Source organism: Berghia stephanieae, chromosome 7 (genome assembly GCF_034508935.2).
Source record: "Berghia stephanieae isolate SIO BIC M18660-M18661 chromosome 7, UCSD_Bste_1.3, whole genome shotgun sequence".
Lineage (NCBI taxonomy): Eukaryota > Metazoa > Mollusca > Gastropoda > Nudibranchia > Aeolidiidae > Berghia > Berghia stephanieae.
The window spans coordinates 59,823,231-59,848,230 of NC_088366.1; the positions used below are offsets into that span (position 1 = coordinate 59,823,231).

At 38.0% G+C, this 25,000-nt stretch overlaps 1 protein-coding gene and 1 long non-coding RNA gene across 8 annotated transcripts in view; both read left to right on the forward strand.

Annotated features, from left to right (window-relative positions):
• Positions 1-2,683, forward strand: part of LOC144977588 (uncharacterized) — a 3,890-nt gene extending 1,207 nt beyond the window's left edge. The window contains exon 3 of the long non-coding RNA XR_013646343.1: positions 2,293-2,683. This is a non-coding gene — a long non-coding RNA (uncharacterized LOC144977588). The remainder of the gene's footprint in view (positions 1-2,292) is intronic.
• Positions 1-21,742, forward strand: part of LOC144977585 (uncharacterized) — a 41,415-nt gene extending 19,673 nt beyond the window's left edge. For all 7 annotated transcript variants that reach the window (XM_078922963.1, XM_078922959.1, XM_078922957.1 and 4 more), the window contains 6 exons: positions 4,328-4,475; positions 10,056-10,173; positions 10,980-11,060; positions 11,447-11,742; positions 12,385-12,491; positions 13,662-21,742. In XM_078922963.1, coding sequence (XP_078779089.1) covers positions 4,328-4,475; positions 10,056-10,173; positions 10,980-11,060; positions 11,447-11,742; positions 12,385-12,491; positions 13,662-14,224 — 1,313 coding nt within the window. In that variant the 3' untranslated portion in view covers positions 14,225-21,742. The remainder of the gene's footprint in view (positions 1-4,327; positions 4,476-10,055; positions 10,174-10,979; positions 11,061-11,446; positions 11,743-12,384; positions 12,492-13,661) is intronic.
• The last annotated feature ends 3,258 nt before the right edge of the window (positions 21,743-25,000 follow it).

Genomic DNA, 25,000 nt, shown 5'->3' on the forward strand with positions numbered 1-25,000 from the left:
TAATTGGTTCTCTTCTATCAAGCAGAAATTATTGAGATCCATACGGTAGCAATCAAGTAGCAATTAATGCTATAAAAATGAAGATACACCGTACACTGCGTGGCATTTCCCCCTCTGAGTGGTATTTCAGTGCTAGGTCAACCTGACCCCATTAGTGGAGTCAGCCCATGGGTGGAACAGATAGCGGTCAGGGGGAATCTGTGATGCCGCTGATGGTAATTAATTGTTGCAATATTTCATGGTATTGCTCAGTTGCTAACACAAATATGAAAATTGTTCCCTCACCACAAGCAAAGCAAGGGTTTCTTTCATCATATGCCATGGTTGATAATAATGTATCCTCTTAAGACTGCTCATAAGAGAGGTGTCAATTTAGTGGTTTTTGAGCTATCAATGAAATTAATTTGTTGTAATTTGCATATCAATAATTTAATTCCCAGCGGCAGAAAATGTTTGAAATAGCATCATTATAAAGTAAAATTGATGATCTTGACACATGCCAAGTTTTGTTGTCCGGGCAGTAAAACCTTAAAAGATATGAATTTTTTATTGTAAATTTCATATTTGGCATGACTTGGTGAGATCCTTATTTCTCTCCCATAGTATTCCATGCCATGAATTATGTCCAAATATCAGTTTAGGAATAAAATATAAACCATTAGACGAAAATAATACTAATATTATTTTTTAAGCATTTAACTGGTTTAAATATTATGAGTTTTGGGCACATTTGAAAGCCAACTTTTTAATGACTTGATAATTTTTTTCTATACTTAAATCCCTTACGATGCAAGTCAAATTTTTTTTTTTTTTTTATGACTGTTAGGCATTATAGTTTGAAGATGTATACGGTACTGCTTTTGTGTGGTTGTCTCAGGAAATGCTGACTTTATAGTGTCATATAGGTGTCAATGTTTAGGGTATTCTTGCATGTTGAATAAGTAATATAATGTAAGTTCAAGTTCTCCTTTTGTGCACAAGTGAATATGTTAACTTTTTATAGACTGAAGCGTCCAGATATATATGGCAGTGATATCCCATAAATTAGATGACCTTTCTGTGGTATGTCTGTGGTGTTGTACTGATTTGACTCTGATTGTTATTCAGTTGTTTTATCTCTAAATTTGACTGACTGGAGTTCAATGGTATATCAGATGACTTTAAAAGACAATGACTAAATGTGTATTCTTGAAGGAAAGGTGATGATTCTATATAACCTGTATGGACAGTGTGTTCGTTTTGAATGTAGTTGGTCAATAAAGAGAAAAAGGTTACTACTTGGAATAAACTATATGCCCTCATAATTTTGAATCCTCTTTTGTCCACATACTATGTCCGTCTGTTTGAGCAAATCATCTAATTTAACAGTACCAGTGGTTAGTGTTAGTTGTAATTGATGATTGTTACTGCAATATTTGTAGCATGTCCAGTAACCTTGTTGGGTGATTGATTTTTTTCTTGTAAAGAAGTCATACTTTATAGGCAGATTGATAGTAAATTGAGATATTGACATCATACACAATATTGGTTTTTAGTCTTTACTGGACAATAAAATATTATCTTTATGAGTTATTTTACCACATAAAGACATAAATCATATCAGTTTACTGTTATGATCAACACAACTGTTTGAGAGGAACGGAATTGGTAAAAACAATATACAGAACTTACTAAACCATGAATAAATCAAGAAAATCAACTGCCAATATAATAATATTGCACAGGAACATAGATGCATATGTGTACTTTTGATATTTATTAAAATTCTTGAGATACTGCCGCTGAGTTTTGAATAACAAATTTTTTATTTAAGTGCACCATAATTTACAAGCACTTAAAATTAGATCACCAATTTGTGATATTCAAAGAAAACTATTAACCACAAGAATGTCAAATTTTCACTGATGTTTAGAAAGACAACTGATTTTTCAAATCAAAGTAATGAAGTGAAAGAGTCTGTTATTGTTTTCCCGCTATACAGACATATTATAAGACCATAAATATCCATAATTGCCCCCATTGGACACACTGACCTCACGCAGGTAGCGAGCAGAGAGGGTTATTGGTCCCTTGGGAGTTCCAACTGAAATAGCGCTGATTCCACGCAGTGCGTAGAATGTAAGGCTCTATCTCTGCATTCAACCTGTTCATATTTCAGTGCTCATATCATGCTGCTGTTTTTACCCCATTTGGTTAAGTCGGATTGTTTGCTGCTTTACTTATATTTCATAATTCTGCTCCAGCAGCTTACCTGCAATGTGTGATCATTTTTCATTTATTTTCTTTCTGCAGATTGCAGAGTGGTTTAAGTACCTCTATCCGGATTGTGTCTTACCTGTCCAGAGGATAGGACTACTCATCGCCAGGAAGTTGGATAAGGCTAGGTCAATCCAAGACCCAGCAGAGCGTCAAATTTTCCTCAATGAAATTCTTGACTACGATTACTTATCGCCTTCGCTGAGTGCCCTGAGCATCACTCGCAGTGTGCTCTTATCACCTCAGACATGGCCTGGATCTGGTGTGATCCTGAGTAATCAAGCAGTACTTGACCTCGAACACTTTCGGACACGGCAGGGTTTGCCAGAGTCCTTCTTACTTGATTGGCTGTTACGTATTCTGAAGCTAGGACCAATTCATCGTAAATCCATTAGACGTGCTGTCAAGTCAACAAAGGCAATAATGGCAAAATTAAGGAAAAATATTTGCTATGATCCAGTGAAGGTGACATCTTTTGCCAGTTCGACGTTTGAACCTGCTTCTACAGTGCCAATGTCCATCACTGCCTCTCCAGTGCCAATGTCCATCACTGCCTCTCCAGTGCCAATGTCCATCACTGCCTCTCCAGTGCCAACACCCTCCTCCACCTCTCTGGTTTCAACACCCGTCCGTGTGCCTCCAGTGCTATTGTCAACGGCATCTGTCTACAAATTTAATCAAATGAAATTAGAGAGAGACAGTCTCATATCACTTCTAAGAGAGAGCAACGAGAGTTGGAAATTGAAAACTCTAAATATGAGCAGGCCAATGCATGGCTCGCGTCTGAAAAACAATGTCTTCAACACAAGGTTAAGAATCTTCAGCGAAAAAAGGCACCATCTGTGGTTAGCTGTGAGTGTGATCAGGGCAGCTCAATAGCTCTTTAACCGTGTTTCTTAGCGCACAGAAAAAAAATTAGACAAAGTGTGTGGTACAAGTCTTTCTGTAAAAGTGATCCTTTAGGTTTTTTTTAGTCATTTACTTTTCTTAGAACGAGATCTCAAAAATGGAGTATTTTGCAATGCGAAAGTGTACTTTTTCTCGCTATTTCGAAAGGCCATAACTTTTTTATTTTTTAATATTTTAAAATAATTTCTTCTGTTCTGTGCATCAATCAACACATAGTTTGAAATAAAAAGTCTTGGGATTACTATTTAAAGCAATCTAAATTTTGGCCTGGAATACCTAATAATACATAATGTTTCATAACTAGGATATATATATATATATATATTTAATTTTTGCATTTGGTTGGAGTTTGCCTGATGGACTGATACGTTTTCTTCCTTTTGGACTAATTGCCATTATCATCACTGATTAAATGGACAGTAGCAATTGCTTGATACCCTTTTGATAGAACATTGATCCATCACAAAGTAATTTCTGCCAAATCTAACTGACCTAGTTACTTAATAATTGCTGGATGGACAAGGGTACAGAAAAAAAAAAAAAATCTGCTGGGTGGGGTTCCTACCTCCCATCGTGGGCAGGGAGGTACTTGCTGTGTCTTCTATCCCCTCTTATGTTTTCCAATTGCCTTCTGCTTGGTTTTGTCCTGACCTTAGTCAGAGTCCTTGGCTGAGAGGGAAACAGTCGAATGTATAGTTATTGCCTTGGGAGATGATATTTTTTTCCTTGTAAATCATCTCTCTGTCGTGTACTGTATTATGTTTTATTTACATGTTATATTTTATTTGTTAACATTTGAGTGTATTCCTCTTAGTGGGGTCCTGTGTTTGTGTCTGGATGAGACTTTTAGGTGATCTCAAACTAAGTACTTTGATGGTGTGCTTTTGGAATCTACATCTGTTTCCTATTTGAACAAATTCCCCTTTGTCTTACCTTTTCGTTGGTGCTTTAATTGAATTCTATAACTTTTTACTATCCCATTTCTTCCTTTTTACTGGCGCTGATATGACCTTAATGTGTTGCAAGTGCCGTAAAACCCTCAAAACAAAACACAGAAACAATCTGGACTGCACTCAGAATCAATACTGGTTCCTTTTCATAAGAAGGCAAGTGCTCAACCACCAACCCCTGTTATAAAAATCAACTAATTTATATTTTTCAGTTACGGTTTCCAGTCTCTCAAGAGAAGTAAATGTCGCTGCAAAGAAGCCAGAAACAAAGCAACTAAGCCTTGCTAAAAATTTAGAGTGTGCGATATCAGAAAAGGAACAGTTTGAAAACAAGCTTCGAAACTTGAAGGATCTTACAAAGTGAGTGTATGTACAGTATAATCGATTCTTTAGTTGTTTTTTTTTCTCTCAATGTAACACCAACTACTTCAGTATTTGGATGTGGTTACTTTTACCATACTTTACTTACTCCTCTTTCGTGTTTCATAAACACATAAAGTTCAAAGTGGAACGCAAGTGACATGTCTTCTGCCAGCTTCCGAACCTCACCCCAGGTCCAACTGCAGAGTGAAAAACAGTTAGATTAAATTTTTTTCCTTTTTCAGTTGGGAAAGTTTTTAATAAAGAATTATTGTCTTTTTGTGTCAAATATTATATTATTAGGTATCCCAATCCAGTCCATTTCTGTGTAACGGGCCTGAAAATCTCTAATTTTCAACCAATCTCACTTGAAGCAATCTATATTTCTATTTAAGTTACAGGGATTAAAATTATATCACTGAAAAGCTTATCTATTCTCCTTCTAAAACATGTCAGATTTGATGATTTTTCTTGCAAAAATAGTTTATTAGACCCTTGTAAAGAGCATGACATAATGCGTTTTTTTATCGCGGCGAATAACCGAAATTTTATGGGTAACCATTCTTTAACCGCCAACGCTACTAGTACTTTTGTTGGATCGTGTTACAAATAGCATTATTAGAAAGGGAATTAAAAGCTCTTTCTAATGATACCAATAACAACGTGATTTATTTACATTGAAACCCTAAAAAATCGAAATATTTCAGAAAAAATACTAAAATCGGCAAAAATTCACAAATTTCAATTTTTTAAAGCCAAAAATAGAATTGGAAACATTTTTTCTTTATAATATCTAAATCTCGATGGTTTCCGAGATTTGTACCACCCGCGGGAGTTCCAAACGTCAACACATAGCGAGCATTCCATTTTCACTTTTGATTCCGGCGTGCCTAGCATCGATGTCTCAGTTGAGTCTCAGTCAAGTGAAGTGTCTTTGTGTTATTCAATTCCTAAAATGGATATGAACTCAACAGATTTTTAAAATAATCACTAGGTAAGTGTTTTAATTTGGCTTTTATTAAATCATTTTACATTTAATTCTATCTTTTATATAAATGATGTTTTATTATCGTCCGCTGACTTGGACAAGAATGAGAATATTGAGAATGACCTCATTTTGAAACTCCATGTCAGAACAGATCTCTGTTAATTTTTTACACCATGAAATCCTAATTTGTTTTTTCATGATATCATAAAATATAAGTTAATTCAACATGTGTAGGACATTTGCTGACTTCAAAGTCAAGAATTGTGTTTAAATCTTTCTTCAAACACGACCTAGCAACATCGGCATAAAAATCCAAGATGGCGGCACCCGACCGAGTGCGTTTGTTCATCAATTGACGGGGAATAAGCACACTCCTGAAAATATGTGTTGCTTCAATTAAATTACTTTTTTTGAGTCTCCAAATCAATCCTTAAGATAGGTAGAAGTTAAGTAACGATTTTCGGCTTTCATGTTTTTTATTGTTTATTGGCAATTGAGTCAAACAGTGAACTGGCCATTTCCAACGATAATGTTAGATGCTCAAATTAGTAGATAGGATCTCCCTCTCTCCCTCTACCCCCCCCCCCCCCCCCCCCCCCCCCTCACACTCTCTTTCTATATTCTTCTCCCTATGTCTCCTTTTTTCATTTTTTTCTCTCTCTCCCTCTGCATGCCGATCGTACCGATTTCACCAAGTGACCAAGGGCCCGCAGCCTTCCACCCCTCTCTTTTACGTTTACTTTGTGCTTTACGTTGCACGTTAAAATTTTCAAGTCTCGTGAACTTTGACCCGTCCCGCGATACCTCGATAGATCACATAACGTAGCGAGCCTCTTTGTGATGCCCTCACACAGATAGAAAACACACACGGCGCGTTATTTAGTTTTCATTTCCTTTGTGAAGCGACAGCGAGCTGTACTGGTAAACCACCGTGGTCCCTGGCTTCTGACTCGTAACCAAGTGCCACCATCTTTAAATAAGTTAGTAGTCCAATTGCCAGATTGGCGTTGTGCGTGCCATTTTGGGTGTTGGGGAAAAATAAGGGGGGGGGGTTGTGACGCTTTGGTTAGTTTGAGTGACAAGTGTCAAATTGTGACACTTGGGATCGACCAAAAAGGTAAGGAGGCTATTAAAGCCTTATGTTGGATAATTTTACGTCTCATACTGATTTTTTTCCCCAGGTACTGATTTTTTTACAATGTCATACTGATTTCCTTTTTCGTGAAGTGGCAGGTCTGCTATTTCATTATTTTAAAGCCCTTCTTCATACCACCAGTAATTGATTCTCTTCTATCAAGCAGAAAGTATTGAGATCCATACGGTAGCAATCAAGTTACTGCCCAATTAATGTTACAAAAACCAAGATATACCGTAGAATGTAAGGCTCTGTCTCTGAGGGACTTCTATTTACTGCATTCAACCTGTTCATATTTCAGTGCTCATATCATGCTGCTGTTTTTACCCCATTTGGTTAAGTCGGATTGTTTACTGCTTTGCTTATATTTCATAAATCTGCTCCAGCAGCTTACCTGCAATGTGTGATCATTTTTCATTTATTTTCTTTCTGCAGATTGCAGAGTGGCTTACGTACCTCTATCCGGAGTGTGTCTTACTTGTCCAGAGGATAGGACTACTCATCGCCAGGAAGTTGGATACGGCTAGGTCAATCCACGACCCAGCAGAGCGTAAAATTTTCCTCAATGAAATTCTTCACTATGATTACTTGTCGCCTTCGCTGAGTGCCCTGAGCATCACTCGCAGTGTGCTCTTATTTCGGACACAGCAGGGTTTGCCAGAGTCCTTCTTACTTGATTGGCTCTTACGTATTCTGAAGCTCAGACCAGTTCATCATAAATCCATTAGAAATGCTGTCCAACAAAGGCAATAATGGCAAAATTAAGGGAAAATATTCGTCGTGATCCAGGGAAGGTGACATCTTTTGCCAGTTCGACTTTTGAACCATACTTTACACCTAGATCATCAACATCTCTGGTGTCTACAGTCTCTCCAGTATCAACATCTGTCTCTGCACTGTCAGTGCTGACTCCAATGTCAGCCTCTGACACTCCAGTGTCGACGCTCACCACTGCCTCGACAGTGTCGTCGGTCACCACTGCCTCTACAGAGAAGGAAAATTGATGATAGTGAGGAAAATGTATGTGATCAGTCTGATTCTGATGTGGACGATGACTATGATGAGTTTCGATTCACAAGTCAAGGTCAATGGGTAGCAGTTTTTTATGACCAAAAGTTCTATGTTGGTCACCATTATCAGTGACAACGGGCTTATGTGAGGTTCCTCATCGACTCTTCTGTTCGTGCCTCTACTTACAAGTGGCCTGTTGTTGAGGACATTGCAGAAGTGGAGTCCAAGTATGTCTTCAGGTGGGACTTCGAAGTGACATCTTCTGCAAGTCCTTGACTTTGGACAGTTGCTGATAAGGCTATTACAAAGGCTTATCAGCGCTTGAAGGGTATTATTTGATTGGATTTGAGTGAGAATTGTCCATTAATGGATTTATATTGCTCATACAAGGTGCATTTTGTGTTGGAACATCTGTTTTATCTCATCTTATCACATTTCCTTTTTTCCCCCAGAGTCAATAATTTTATCTGGTCGACCGTTTTTGGCCAGTTTTTAGATTGCTCTCAAGGTTATCTGCTGCAGTCTGACTGTGAATATGCTACATCCATGCATAGTTTATTACTTCGCAATTCTTTTAAGACTAAAATGGTTATTCTGTGGCTGTTTCAAAATTTTCTATGAATTTTTGAAAATCATGGATTTTTTATATTTTTTGATTGTGGCATCCAAATTTCATTTCATTTCAAGAGTATTTCTAAATGAAAAGGTCAAGTGTTAAATGTTGTTTATAGTTTACAATTTTCTGTTTATTTTGAGGTATATTTGCACTATTTATTATCCTGAGTTATTTTTTAATGAATTTTTGAAAATTGGTAAATTTGACGAAAAATCAGTTATTTCCCTTGATTGTGAAAAATGACAAAATTTCCATTTTCAGATCTCAATAGCTCTTTAACCGTGTTTCTTAGCGCACGGGAAAAAATTAGACAAAGTCTGTGGGTACAAGTCTTTATGTAAAAGTGATCCTTTGGGTTCTTATTCATTTACTTTTCTTAGAATGAGATCTCAAAAATGGAGTATTTTGCAATGCGAAAGTGTGTACTTTTTCTCGCTATTTCGAAAGGCCATAACTTATTTATTTTTAAATATTTTTTAATAATTTCTTCTGTTCTGTACATCAATCAACACATAGTTTGAAATAAAAAGTCTTGGATTACTATTTAAAGCTATCTAAATTTTGGTCTGGAATACCTAATATTTCATCTGTTATTTCTATGTCTTGGGATTAATATGTATCCATTTTAGTAAGGTTCAAAGGACATTTCTACACAGATACATGGGGGTCTTTTTATCTCCCTTAGTGGGCACTTTCAGTGTATTCTATCCCCCTTTATCTGTTTCCTGTGCTGCTCTCGGTCTTTTGTCTTGGAATAGGATTACTTGATTTTGTCTTGGCCTGGGCCAGAGTCATTGACTGAGAGGGAGATAGTCAAGTGTATAGCTATAGTTTTGGGGAAGTGATATTCTTTCCCTTATAAATGATCTTTCTGTTATGTACTGATGGATATATTATTTGTTTTTGTAAATATTTGAGTGTATTAAGCGGGATCCTGTGCTGGCGTCTGAATGAGACTTTTACTTTTAGGTAATCTCAAACTAAGTGCATTGGTGATATTATGCTCTGGGAATCTACATTTTTCCTATATGAGCCAATTCCCCTTTGCCTTTCTTTTTCTTGGCTACCTTTATTTGTAATTCTAATTTTTTTTCAATATCCCATACTCCTCCTTTTTATTGGCACTGAAGTGACCTAAATGTGTCGCAAGCGCCGGAAAACCCTTAAAAATCAAAAGCAAACAAACGAATCCTTCCCAGTAAGGATCCTTAAGGACATAACATTGTGCACAGGTGCATAATCTCCCTCGGAAGTGATTGAGCGAAGGTGTGGCATTTGCCATTGAACATCCTAAAACTAAAAATGGTGTTCTTAACCCTTTATTTCCTTGTCCTTTATAAAATTAACACTGTGCCAGAGGAGACTTGGGAGTCTCTCTACAATCTTCTAAAATGAAAATTATAAATGTCAGGTGGTTGGATGGGAGCATCACCCTTGAATCATATACCTATGATGTTCGCATGTGTGTACGATCCGATAGTGATGTCGTTTCTTCTTCTCTTTACTAGCCTATCCTGCTTCTTTGGTTTGTGATTGTATTTTTGACAGGGGATTTTTTTTTCCCTGTAAATCTTCTGCCTGTTTGTTCTTGGTTATTTATAATTTAGCTTATGATATCTTTAGATTATGATTTTGATTTACATTTGTACTATTTTTGTTAGATTGCTTGTTTTTTTGTTTCAGCGGTCTCTCATATAAATATAACCTCAATTGTGTTGGAAGAGACCTAAAGCAACAAACAAACCCAAAAAAAAAAATTATAAATGGATCATGGACCCAAAAAAAAATTTTTTTTTGATGTGTCATAATTTATTTTTCTCTCAATCCCAGCATAAACCTTGACCTGATAAGTTCCAATCTGGACATGACAGAGTGTGGCGATGAGGTGAGATTAGAATGGGCCAAGGTCGTTGTACTTGTTAATGCTATCAAGATGTCTGAGGATATGGTAAGTACAACAATGTAGTCCAGTAGATTTAAGATTTTAAAAAATAGGGTAACCAGGAAGAAATTGCTACCAAGCTAAATTTAAGTTAACATATTTGTTTGCACGTTTTATGCTGATTATCATTAAATTATTTACATTTTTTAGCATTTATTTTCATCAATTAAACCACAGAGATGCCACTTAGCCAGAAATTTCCGGCATGCATGAAATTGGAAGCGCTGGCAGTTGTCGTCGGAAGTTTTTAAATAAGAAATTTGGATTAAATGAAGATTTAACTAGCCTTGCATATACCATTTAACTTTGTTTTAAAATGCCAAAACATCTAAAAGAGCATATATTTTCTGAACATAAAGAGATTACATGAGACATTGATTGAAAAGCTACTCAACGTCATTCTCATACAGAAACTTTAAAACGGCTGTAATTATTTTTTTTCCCCATTGATGGATTGAGGTGGGTCTTTTAGGAGAGGCTCAAAATATAGTCTTGTTTCACCAGAATAAAGACTGGCTTGGTATACAAAGTTCTTCCGGGTCAAACCCTAATTCTACTGGACTGATGAGCATTGTCTTGAGTACTTAAATACTTTTACTCTCTCTCTCTCTCTCTCTCTCTCTCTCTCTTTCTCTCTCTCTCTCTCTCTCTCTCTCTCTCTCTCTCTCTCTCTCTCTCTCTCTCTCTCTCTCCCCCTATTTCTCTCTCTATTTCTCTCTCTTTCTCTTTCATTCATTTAACTTTAACACAAATTAACTATTTAGCTTCCATATGTCAGCATGCAGACTTATTCATCCAAACTCCTATTGCAGATATCGACAAGCAAAGATGAAAATAATGACAACAGTAAAGATGGCATTGATGATTGTTCAGAGAATTTGAAAGAAGATAAGGTCAGTTTTTAAAATGAGACCACCGCCTTATTAGGACTTAACATAACTCATTATTTTTGTTGTTTTGATTATTATTATTGTCACTAATTTGACCCACTCCTTATTGTGGGTAGAGTGAGACCTGGGATCCGAAATATGTGTACTCTCTCAAATAATTGGGATTTTATTTTGTTGGTAACATAAAATCTGGACATGCTTATGTATTATAAATGAGTTGGGGAAAGTGACATTATTTGACTAGTCAATTGACATGTCATATCTGTGTTGTGTTTATTAATTAATCCATATTTTTATCCTGTTGGTTTTGACAATGTTTTCACCAACCATTTACAGGCCTAATATATATCTCTAATATTTTTATTTCTCATGTTTTTTGTTTTTTTCAGAGTCCTGAAGAAAAGAAAAGTGACTTCTTTAAACAATTGGCCAGCATGATGCCACGAAGTAGAAATCTGAATCTGCTTCTATACTACGACAAAGAAGGTGTTCTTTACCAGAGACCCGTCTCAGAATTTGAAATTAGACGAAGGTTTGGCGCCAGCAGTTATTGGAATTCATCTGTACTGTCACCAGTTTTCACCTCTTATGCAAAGAGTAGCAATTTGATACACCGTGCTACTGATCCTCAGATAAGAGAAAAACCAGGTAGATCTAATGCAGACAGGAAAAACTTGGGTAAAAAGTGAGTATCGGTTAGTTTCTGGCATATGTCGTTATAGTTTTTTATTATTGTTGTTGTTCTTGATATTTTCTCAATCTAGTTTTGAATCTGTTTACCTCGTCCTATGTAGGCTTGCTGTCTTCATAAAAATTATGTTGTGTTTTTTAAAAGTACTTATCATTGGCAACATTATTATTATTATTATTATTATTATTATTATTATTATTAATGTTATTATTATCATTATTATTATTATTATTATTATTATTGTTGTTGTTCTTGTTGTTGTTATTATCATTTTTACCATTACTATTATTATTATTATTATTATTATTATTATTATTAATGTTATTATTATCATTATAGTATGTGAGGTGAAATCAATTATTTTTACTGTGTTATGTGTGATTATTGAAATTTGTTGTTATTTCGGATTGTATGATATTCATATATGTGTGTTGTGTTTGTGTGTGTGTGACTTTCTTTGTTTGAATTTCATAGTCCATTACATTGTAAAAGCAAAAACACCTCATTGGAAGTTCAGCGATATACAAATGAATTATTATTATTATTAGTATTATTATTATTAGTTTTGTTCCTTTAATGTAAAACGTCGTTTCTGCTGATTGAATTATGGTTATGGCTTTCTTTGATTCCAACTAGATCTACGACGGTGAAGGATTACTACAGCAAGCAAGGCCAAAGTAATGAAAAAAGAAAAAGAGTCCCTACTGCTAAATCCTCTGCCACCAAGAAACTGAAAAAAAACGGTACGGCTTCCTTCACTTCTTCAACTGGTGGGAAAGACCAAAGTAACAGATACATTATTATGTTTTTTTTTAAGAGGGAAGGGTGAGGGGGGGGGGGTGCACTGCTAAGCGATACAGTCTTTGCTGCGTACCCGAAAGGTACCTTGTCTTGAGCAAGTCACCTCACCCTGGCTCAATTTGCAGCTGATGCATTGGTTATTCCAGTCTTCCCTTGGAATGGACCTAGAGACAATTTTTTAAATTTTTTTTATTTACATGCAAATCATCGTCAATACCAAACCACATGGTAAAAGCATATTTGACTTTTTCAACTTCTATTATATTTGGACTTGAGTTATCCTATCCATCAGTTTGTTTGTTTGTTTAGTCACATCTTGTTATGTATTTACTTCTATTTATTCATTTATCTATCTACTTAAGTTATATGTCTATATATTGATTTATTTTTGAGAAATCATAATTCAAGTTATTAGGTTCAAGCAGTATAAGTTTATACCAGTTTCTATTGCATTGAATGGGCAATATCAATCGCTTCCTACCCTTTGGATAGGATGCTAATCTTTCACAAAGTACTTTTAGCCAAATCTAACAGATCCAGCTACCAAATCACTGCTGGGTGAGGACGGGGGGGGGGGGGGGGGGGGGGGGGGGGGGGGGGGGGGTCAGAAAAAAGTCGACTTCACCCAGGATTGATCTCAGTTCCTGTTCGTGGTGTGAGGTGTGCTCTACCGACTGAACTATTGGGACCCCCTTTCCTCTTTTTGACTCTGAATTAAATACTCCCGTGATTTACTTGAAATTGAAAGAACACTTAACAATAACAATTACTCTTAATAATATTAATTTAACATTGAAAGTTGCTGATAATTTGTTGTTTATACTGAACAGTCTGTGAGAAGTCACCTCACTTGATTCCAGGAAGACTGATTTTTTGGGGAGGTTTTTGTTTTCTTGTATTTTTCTTTCTTGCTTTGCCGGGCACCGTTTCATAAACACTTGCTTAGAACATGAACCAGGTAATTGGTTATGAAATTTAAATATTTATCTTGATAGTGATAAGTAATATTAAGTGTCAATCCTAACTACCTACCAGATTGGCCTGATTCCTACATTGCAAACATTAGTTCACTTTTATACTAATTCGTTTTATACATACTTTGTCTCCATTAGATGCTAAAGGAATGAAGGAGCAGTTTGAATTAGTGTCTGCACCAACGCTTGTTACATTTGACAACACCAGGGAAAATACTGACACCCGACAATTACAAAATGATGAGGTTTGCGTAGATCAGGATATGAACAACGGTAAAAATTCGGACACCTTGCAATTACAAAGAGATGACGACATTACCACAGACCAGGATATGAGTGGGAGAATCCGCCAGCGTTTTGTGGAAAATATGCTGGGAAGTGGAGAAATGCTCAACAAGAGTCTCACACTGTCTTCTACAATTAGTGACGTTTCAGTTGAAAAATTTTTTGACAGTCATTCGGGAGATGATGAGTCAAATGCTATTCGTGAGGATGAAAGTGAAATTGAATGTTGTTTTTGTAATGAAATTTTTGCGGGCCTCTCAGAGTACAATTTTCACATAACCATGAAACACAATGGAATAGGAAAATTAGATGAATTGAAGACTTGGCACTGTTCTGTGTGTGATAAAAAATTTTCGTCTGTAAGAGAATATATAGTTCATTCAATCAAACATAAAAGGAAAAAAAAAGTAATTTAAAAAGGCATTCTCAGTGAAGACAGTTGAAGTGCAGGGAATACTCAAAAAGTTAGAATCATTGGATCTCAAAGACTGCAGGCTTTGAAAACAGGGACAAAAGGTCTTGCAAGTATGATGAGGCCAAGGTATTCAAGCATTTGTAAGTGGTGCATAACACCTTGAAAACAATCCATTCCCTGACTGCCAGCCAATGGTAGTTCATAAGAATTTGTGTACTATTCATCAAACTTATTTTTATTGGAGATGGCCCAAGCTGCAAAATTCTGGATTTTCTGTAGTTTGTTTAGATATTTTCACGCAACTCCTGTCTGTAGAGAGTTACAGTAATCCAGTCTTCTCATGATGAAAGCATGCGTAATCAGTGAATGATTTTATTTGATTGATATTTCTTAGATGGTACATAGAAACCTGACACATTCTACTGATTTATTTCTAGCGTTGTCCCCGAATTTTGATAGTAAGAAGGAAAAGACACAAAGATAGTAGGTACTGCACCTTCTCTCAATCGAACAATATTGACAGAAGTTCTGTCAATGCAATTCTCCTCAAAGTGGACAGAACAGACAACAGCATATTTGGAGGGAATAAAATTTTCCCTTCTTATGGATGTTCTCCTCAGCTTTCTCCGCTCTTCATCCTTGGGGAATCTATAAAAAAAACAAAACAACACATTGTTGTCACTGATGTCTTAAAATAGCATTACAACATTATTGGTCGCCTGGTAACATTCTTACTGTGACTGAGTGAGAAACATGGGTGTGCTATTCTGTGTGGTAGCAAAGCATTTGTTCGAATAGCACTGTTGTTGATACAACCAAGTGTTAACCCTTTCACAGCTAGTCTGAACTTCACGTGAAATATCATTCGATCCTCTACAACTTTCACTGAGATATGAGTCCTGTGATTCGTCTCAAGCACTCGAGGCACATCACAGGGACAAATCTCTACGCCAAAACTGCAAAAGACAATCATACATCGACAAAAGTAGGTTAGATTTCCGTTCGGTTGAAATGTAACCTGGCCGTGAAGGGGTTAAAACAATTTATTTAATGCACACATAAGGTTGGGAAATGAGTTGGTACTTTTTCATATCAACAAGACCTTCTTGTAGCTTGGCAAGTAATCCTTTAGACGTATGATCATAAATGTTTTAGTTAGCAATAAAAGAAAAGTACTCACTTGTGAAAGGTGATTCCTGTACCCCTCTCCCTATCAGAGCGATTGGTGCAGCCAAATGCGCAACAAATAGGCATCTTTGGTTATTAGTGTAGAACACAATGAATAATTAATATGGTTCAAAAATATTTTCCAAGAATTGAGTGATAGGTCAGTGTGATGAAAATGTACAAAGAATACTTTTAGACAAAAGATGAAACAAACGTTAGATAGAAAAATCCAACCAATCTTAAGCCTTTTACGGTTAGGTTGGATTTCAACCGAACTGAAATCTAACCTACATTTGTCGATAAATGACTGACTTTTGCAGTTTTCACCTAGAGATTAGTCCCCCATTTTAAAATTTGATGCACGCATAGTCAGCAAATGAGTTGGTACTTTTCATCTCAACAAGACCTTCTTGTAGTCTTGTAGCTGAGCAAGTAATCCTTTGGACGTATGATCACAACAGTTAGCAAAATAAGAAGAGTACTTACTGGTGGAAGGTGATTCCTTTAACACTATCCTTATCAATGCGATTGGTACAGCTATATCATCTTTGGTTAGTCCTTTATTCCTGTAGAACACAATGAATAATTAATATGGTTCAAAAATATTTTCCAAGTGTAGTAACTACCGTGATTGCCAGAACTCGGTATTCGGGCTGTAGGACTCCATGGCTAGGATGGGTCCAGATGGCCGGTGATCACGGAATTACTAAGTTAAAACTAGATATTAAATAGATAAAGTTAAAGTATAAAAATATAACTTACCCTGAGTCAAGACGGTAGGTAGATAGAGAGAAGTGTAAAATGCGTGTCTGTCAAGTGTCTGTAGTCTGTAGGATAAGAGTAGTCTGTTTGGTGTAGAGAGGATAAGAGAATGATTCGAGAGGTCCCCTCAGCTTTATATGAGCCTGGTCAGCTCGGGACGAGGCAGAGCGGAAGTAGGAATTACCATCGCCATGGTCACACTGTAGCCGTACGATTGTTTACGGCTAGAGATCCCTACACTGCTCCCCCCTAAAAAAGGGCAGGGTGGCTGGATGTCGGATACTCACCTGCACCTTTCTGGAGCTCTCGGTATTTAAGTGAACTAAAGGAGAGGAGCCCTTACCTAGGGCGTAGCGACAAAGAAAAAAGGGGTCAATAAAATGAGGAAGGCCCTTTCCTAGGGTTGAACAAAAAAAAAGGCCCTCACCTAGGGCTGAAATAAAAGGAAAGCCCTTTCCTAGGGCTGGGGCAAAAATAAATCTATTTACAAGGTTGTCCAAGACAGAGCTGTGGAGGGACAGCTCCATCGAGGGCTCCCTCTCCTTCATTTTCCTGTTCTCCTCCCAGAGACGGGTGACCTCTGCCTCCTCGGTCCGGAGGGAGGCTGCGGAAGTCCCCCCGGCGGCGGCGAGATCTGTCTCGGCGGTCGGCTTGCTCCTGGCCCTCCCTCCTATGCCTGCTGGGAGGCCGAATCCGGCTCAGTCGGGTCGGGGTACTTGTTCTGGAGACCCGGCGGGGCGAGCGGGACTGTCTCCTGTAGTCTCGGGACCTCCGTTTCTGGTTAGAGGCGACGGGAGGAGGTCCGGGATCTTCTCCCAAGTCTCGAGGTGATGGGAGGTGTCCTCGAGCGTCTAGGGGTGCCCGCGATTCTGAATCGCGTGCTCCGGGTTGTGCCCCGGAGGAGAGCGCCTGCCGACCACTCTCGGTATCTCTTCCCGGAATCGCAAGAAATCCCGGAAGAGGGTCACATCCCGTGAAAATGAAGTCATCTGAGATTTAAGAAAAAATTAGAACAGGATGGGCAAATGAAAGTGTTCAGTTGCCTCGCTTGGTTCCTCGTCAGGTTGACACACCTGCCGTGGAACCAGTTGAAACACCTGTCACACGCAACCATGAGGTACCCATCATCTGGCTTTCCACAAGTACAGTAAGTAATTTCCTGGCCAGACTCGATGGCCTCCCTTTCCTTACAGATCCAGGCTGGGATAATCCGGTCCCAACATGGCTTCAGGTGGTCATGGTTGACTGTCTTAATCTCCGAGTTCCTAAATTTGACAATGTATGTGGCGGGGGTCATGACTGTGGAGATGATGGCTGGTCCAGTCCATACAGGCTTCAGCTTATTGGACTTTCCTCTCACATTCGATTTATCCAGGTAATAAACCGCCTGTCTCCTCTTGAAGGAATGGACGTGAGCTTTGACGTAAAGCCAGTATGCCAATTCACAGATGAACGAAGAGCTGAGGCAATGAGATGTATGTTGGCATCCCAGTCGTCCTGTTTTTTGTCGACGAAACTCCTGTTAGCTGCCATCAATGTCCTGTTCATCTAGTCTTTCGTGTGGTCAGTGAAGTTGACGTGACAAGCAAAGGGACCCTCTAGACTTATGCACTAGACTAATACTAATACAATAAAGTCAATTTATCAGTTAACCTGATAGAAAAAAAAAAGATATAAATAAAGCCACAGGCCATAATAAGAAACAGTAATCCGAATCAGGATGTCGGAGTCTGATCACCATATCTAGGCCTAGGCCTAGCCAATGTGCGAATCGATGGGTCCCAACTATCGTCTGCAGGAACTACAGCCAGATGCTAATTCTAAACATTTCTTAAATAATTATTACTCTATTATTATCGGCACTTACCACATTTCATAGATTCTGGCTTGATAAATAATCCATAGTTATTAAAAGGTATTGGAAACAGATTCGTACTTCTGATTTCAAAAAGAAAACTAACCAATCACTCAGTTTGTAAGAGTGCCAGTGTGTATTTTATGTAACGTATGTCAACAATTTGAGGATCTCCCTTCTTTTTCCCTGGCCAGGTGTTGTTTACTCCAGAAACGGCATTGTTGCTTTTGAAAAATTTGTAGTCCAAATACTCTACTTTGTAGGACAATGATTTTGTTTCGCTTCTTTCATGTGCCTGACATAGTCCAATGGACAAATGTATCAATTTGTGTCCTATTTTATCCTCAATGGTTTTGTGGACGCTGTCTACTTCCATTTGGGTATGCCCCTTTTCTAAATATTTTTGAATTATTGTTATTAGCTTTGTTTGTGCGGTGAAAGTCGAGGCTTTTGACAAGGTTGAGTTCCTATTTTGATAAGTACACCCATCAGAATAAATTATTTATTCCCTGCACTATGGCATCAACTTTTGGCGATGTAGTCACACAGGCAAGATGCAAATTCAGGCCTCCTTCTGCCTCGTACCAAACATAACAAAACAAATCTTTGGTTGTAGTATCGAAGATGGTGAAGTTATGGGCACAAAGCATCATCCAATAGTATTGGGCAGAGGCCTTCAACGCAGGTGCCAGTAATACAGCTTGGAGGTCCATTGTTATCATTTTTGTGTGACCGTGACTGTTAGCCGCCAATGCCATGTCATTTTCTTTGGCTGTCCTTGCTTCTGTCTTCCTTCTGATGTGAAGGTTGTATTTTTCTTCGTCTGCGTTTCCTTCATCATATGAAACAGAGATGGCTTCTAGGTCTAAAAAGGTCGTAGTTACCCTTATCAATTTCGTCACTAGCAAGTTGTCTCGATGCCAGACTGGTATTTTTTTTCACGCACCACTCCTTGTACTCCATGTATACATCCATTTCGCAGGTGAAGTACTTTTTCTTCGAGATCTTTCTGCAGTAATGTGCAGGCATTGTGACAAGAGACGCTAAAAAGGTCACAACTTCCTCTTGTCTGGGTGGGTGCCTGTTCCTTAAGGTACCTTATGGGTCCTTTCTTCTTCAACTGAAAGACAATTATTATTAATCAAATATCTATCCTGAAGTCATCATCTGTCTTGTAGCCTCAATGGATGACACATCATCTATTGTGTCTGAGTTCATTGTCAAGAGGTCCTCTGTCATGTGAGGGAATGACGTTTGGCAGCAGTTCTGCCATTGCCAGTAAAGCACTGAAAGTCTGAGATGATCTTTGATTGCAGGGGTCCAGATATGACAGCTGGATGAACACTGTTGTCAAGTGGGAGCTTTTTAATTGATTTGCTGTCCTCAACATAACCTTGTCGTAGTGACTTGAAAAAATCTGGCACCCAAGGGTTGCCAGATTTGTTTCGAGGGCATTTGAGTAAATAGGGCAAACAATATTCTCCAACTGAAATATGTCGATTTTTCAACTGGAATGTTTCATCCTCTGTGTTGATATTGTTGAGATTTGTGACAGTGCATTTGGCTATCACTTTGAGGCAAATAAAACTATAAAAGCAGTACAGACTCTGGAATTTCCCGTGGCCGCCGCTACGCTTGTCGTTCACTTCACTCACTCGCCCACGGGATATTCCAGAGTCGGGAAAAAAAAAATAATTTTTTAAAAATAAATAAACAACAAACGAACAAAAAGAGGGTGGGAACCATTCATATTTATTAACCGTTTCGTCTTCTCAAGTCTCATCAGGCATGCTTGGTTCATTTATAAAATGAAACATGTGACGGCTAAGTCTACGATGTTTTGTCGTTTATGATTTCATCCACCGTCAGTCTTGAGATGTTGAAACTGTTAGCCGCCACTGGTTATGCATAACCATTACTATTTTTAGATGTTATTCTTGAGATTGTTGAAGGTCTGGGGTAGAAAACAATTGTATTGGTTGTTTCCAAAATGAGTTGAATTCTGGAACTTGTAACATCTCTTGAATCATCTTCAGTTTTCCAATAATAAAACTTATTGGTAGACCAACATGAAAAAATTGTGTATAACCAAAAAGTATCTTGGAGGTAGCACGCAGTTTTCTCGCATGGTCATCAGAATATCCTGTTTTTTCTTTTAGCCAAACAGACCAAGTCTGGTTCATCCTTCCGTTTTTCTTTTCTTTTTCCTGCCAGTCTTTGCATAAGTTAAGAAAGTTTCCGAATTGAATATAAATCATTAGCGTCTGCGCATCCTGTCTTTTTAAATTTCTAAATCCTTTTTATAATCTGCTTACTATTTGTTTCATCTGTTGTAGTTGAAAATAAGGATTCCGAAAACGTCTCTCTTGAAATTTTTATATCAATATCAGCAAAGTGTTCTTGTAAAAACTGATGCAGCTCTTGTGGTGTTATTTCTTTTCTAGCTTTTTTCTTTCTTGATTTTTCCTTAAATAATTCTTCCAGTTTTCTTATAGGCTTCTTGGGGAGTTCCTGCGGTCCTTCACTTTCTGAAAGGAAATATGTCATCATCACCGTTTCGCTTAACAGACGAAATTTCCCCATCACTAGCACTACTTTCATATCATCAGTCTCCCACTCATAAATTTATATCCCTTTATCTGAGTTTAAAAATAATAATGATGATGATGATAAAGATAATAATAAAGTGGCAATTCATGTTTGGCTCCACTGCATTGCTAATTCAGTTACAAGGCTAATTATCTATACATAGACATTCTCTCTCTCTCCCCCCTTTTCACTTTCTCTCCTTCTCTCTTCCCCTTCCCCCCCCCCCCCTCTCTCTCTCTCTCTCTCTCTCTCTCTCCCTCTCTCTCTCTCTCTCTCTCTCTCTCTCTCTCTCTCTCTCTCTCTCTCTCTCTCTCTCTCTCTCTCTCTGATAATGATGATTATTTGGAGATGTTAATTGCATTTTTTGATGGTGTTTTTAATGTGAATTTTAAATCGTAGATCATCATTCAGACTTAACTTTAAAACCTTTCCATTGTCTCATATTTATTTAGACTGATATGACCTAAGTGATGTAAAACAGCTAAAAACAAATGTTGTTGTATTCCAATTATAATTTACTGGGTGGGGTTCCTGACCTCCCATAGTGGGCAGGGAGGTACTTGCTGTGTCTTCTATCCCCTATATCTGTTTTCCAACTTGCTTTCTGTCTTTGTCTTGGAAAGAGATTAATTGGTTTTGTCCTGACCCTGGCCTGAGTCCTAGCTGGGAGGGAAACAGTCAAATGCATAGTTATTGTTTTGGGAGATGATATTTTTTTCCTTGTAAATCATCTCTCTGTTATGTATTATTACGTTTGTTATTTTTAATGTATAATGTAAGCATTTGAGTGTATTCCTCTTTGTTGGATTTTGTGCTTGTGTCTGGATGAGACTTGTAGGTGATTTCAAACTAAGTACATTGGTGGTATGCTCTTGGAATCTACATCTGATCCCTATTTGTTCTCAATTCCCCTTTGTCTTACTTTTTCTTGGTGCTTTAATTGTAATTCTAGAACTTTGTACTTTCCCATTTTCTTCCTTTTTACTGGCGCTGATATGACCTAAATGTGTTGCAAGTGCCGTAAAACCCTTAAAAACAAACAAACAATTATAATTTAATATATATTATGTATTTAGTGTAAATTATGTTTATTTTTAGAATGTCCCAAAGGCTCTGAATACCTTAATAAAATTCATTCCAAAGTTACTTTTCACCTCTCTTTCTTATTTATTCAAATTTTGTATCATTTTCACTCCAGATGTCAGTACTTTTCATATTATTATTATAATTATTTTTTTTAATGAAGATTTCTTTTAGAGTATATCTCAAATGAAGACTGCAATATCCTAGAGGCATTAAAAAATAACAACAAAAAAGTTTAGCATTTATATAGCATACCTGCCTACTTTTACAGATTGTCCATAATTCTTACGGAAATTAGGTAACAATTTCGGACATATGGATTTTGATTTCACAGCAGTCGTAGTGTTGGAGAAAATTTTTTGTATTTGTTTTAAGTTCCCGCAGTTATCAAAAAAGATAAATGTTCCCTTAAAGTTATAAAGTTTACTGTTCAGTTCACGCCCATGATAGCTTAGTCGATTGGAGGTCAACAACATTTATTTTACGTATAGAAGGTTGTAGATACGCAGTATTTTAAAAAATTGTTGTTGTTGTTAATTGGTGGAGTATTACTCAAATTGTACCATTTATTACTGATGAATTTTGTGTTGGCTACTGATTTTGAATTGTTCAAGTAGATAGACAGTACAGGTATGATATAGTCAGGGGTGAGAATGACTGGTCACAAAAAAGGAGGAAATTTTTCATCGTGAAGAAAATGACCCATCCATGCGACCATAACCTATAAATTTGAATTTCACTAAAATTCACTGAGATACGATCCAAAATTTGTCTCGCAGCAATTTCTAACACGACTCGGTGGAATTTCAAAAGTTTAAAAGTGTAATTACAACATTTGGTGGTTGTAGTAAGGATGATGATGTAGTGGTGGTTGTAGTAGTAGTAGTGGTCGTATGGATGAATGTGTGGTGGTGGTTGTAGTAGCTGTGGTAAGAATGATGATGTGGTGGTAGTTGTAGTCGTAGTGGTGGTAGGGATGATGTTGTGCTGGTTGTAGTAGTAGTGGTGGTAGGGATGATGTGGTGTTATTTGTAGCAGTAATGGTGCTAGGGTGGTGGGGGAGGGGGGGGGGACTTCTCTACCAGAATAATTTATGTATTGACCTTATGAATTCTATATTTTAAAATAGAAGAAAAGATAAATAAATGAAAGGCAAAGGGAAAGAGGAGAGAGAGAGAGAGAGATATTAAAAAGGCAACAGGTGCCGACAACAGAGAAAAATAATCCAGACCCATTTGTCTCTCCCCATCCTCATCAACTAGCGAATTAAAGAACACGACTGGTCGTCTGTGTCAACTGTGACATCGTGCCATTCTGTCTGGCCCGACGTCATAAAAACGGGACCGTCACCAAATTTCACGAGACTGAACACAGGTGTCAAAATATGACATAAGACATAATGGTGATTCTGTGGTTTTGAGGAACATGTTTGACACGGCATATTTCTGAAAACTTCTCAAAATCAGTTTATTTATCCAAAACAAATTTGAAAAAGGAGGAAATGTGATGGGGATGGGCGGAGGCAAACTACCATTTAGGCGGAAGATTCTCAGCCCTGATAGTAACTGAGTACAGTGAGAGAATGTGAATAAAGAGCCTTTTCCAAAGACTCAACTATGTGTGGGACTCAAGCCCAGGACCTTCTGATCCGAAGGCGAGTGTCATAGTCATACTGCATTAGCATCAGTGCAAGGCTGCAGGTGAGCTAGGGTGGCAAGATTCAAAGCCTTAATGCACAAGCAGTCTCTCGCTCGCTCTCTCTCTCTCTCTCTCTCTCTCTCTCTCTCCTCTCTCTCTCTCTCTCTCTCTCTTCTCTCTCTCTTCCTCTTCACACAAACACTCACACATACACACACACACACACACACACACACACACACATCAATAAATTACGCTCACTGGATTAATTTTTATGTTTACCTTCCTGTACTTGCCAATAATAGCTAATCACAAATACTTTAACCTCAAACTTTAGCCTCGCTAGTTTTTCAAGTTCATTTTGCTCTACTTAATACATGTACTAGATGCTTTTTTAGCACTCTCTCTCTCTCTCTCTCTCTCTCTCTCTCTCTCTCTCTCTCTCTCTCTCTCTCTCTCTCTCTCTCTCTCTCTCAAACACACACACACACACACACACTATAACCACCACCACCACATTTTCATCACGACCACAACTACGACAACCACCACCACAACATCATCACTACCACTACTACTACAACCACCACCACTACATCATCACTACTACTACAACCACAGCCACACTACAAATACAACCACCACCACCACCGCCACCACATAATCATCACTACCACTTCTACTTCTACTACAGCCATTATCACATCGTCATCTTCACTACTACTACTACTACTACTACTACTACTACTACTACTACTACTACTACCACCACACCACCGTCTCCACCACAACTGCAACAATCAGCATCCCTACCACCACTATTACAACAACTACCACATCACCATCCATGCCAGCACAACTACAACCACCATTACATCATCATCTCTAATACCACCATCACATCACCATCCCTGCAACCGCTATTACAACCACCACAACGCCACCCCTACCACCACCAATGCTGCTGCAACCACTGTTGCAAGCGCCGTAAAAGCCCTTCAAACAAATCAAGCTCAAATCTCTCTCTCTCTCTCTCTCTCTCTCTCTCTCTCTCTCTCTCTCTCTCTCTCTCTCTCTCTCTCTCTCTCTCTCTCTCTCTCTCTCTCTCTCTCTCTCTCTCTTTCTCTTTCTCCCTCTTCACACAAACACTCACACATACACACGCACACACACACACACACACACAGACACACACACACACACACATCAATAAATTGCGCTCACTGGATTTATTTTCATGTTCACCTACCTGTTCTTGCCAATAATAGCTAATCACAAATACTTTAACCTCAAACTTTAGCCTCGCTAGTTTTTCAAGTTCGATTTGCTCTACTTAACACTAGATAGCACTCTCTCTCTCTCTCTCTCTCTCTCTCTCTCTCTCTCTCTCTCTCTCTCTCTCTCTCTCTCTCTCTCTCTCTCTCTCTCTCTCTCTCTCTCTTTCTCTCTATCTCTCTCTCTCAAACACACACACACACTACAACCACCACCACCACATTTTCATCACGACCACTACTACTACAACCACCACCACCACATCATCATCACTACCACTACTACTACAACCACCACCACATCATTATCATTACCACTACTACTACAACCACCACATCATCATCACTACCACTACTACTACAACCACCACCACTACATCATCACTACTACAACCACCCACACCACATC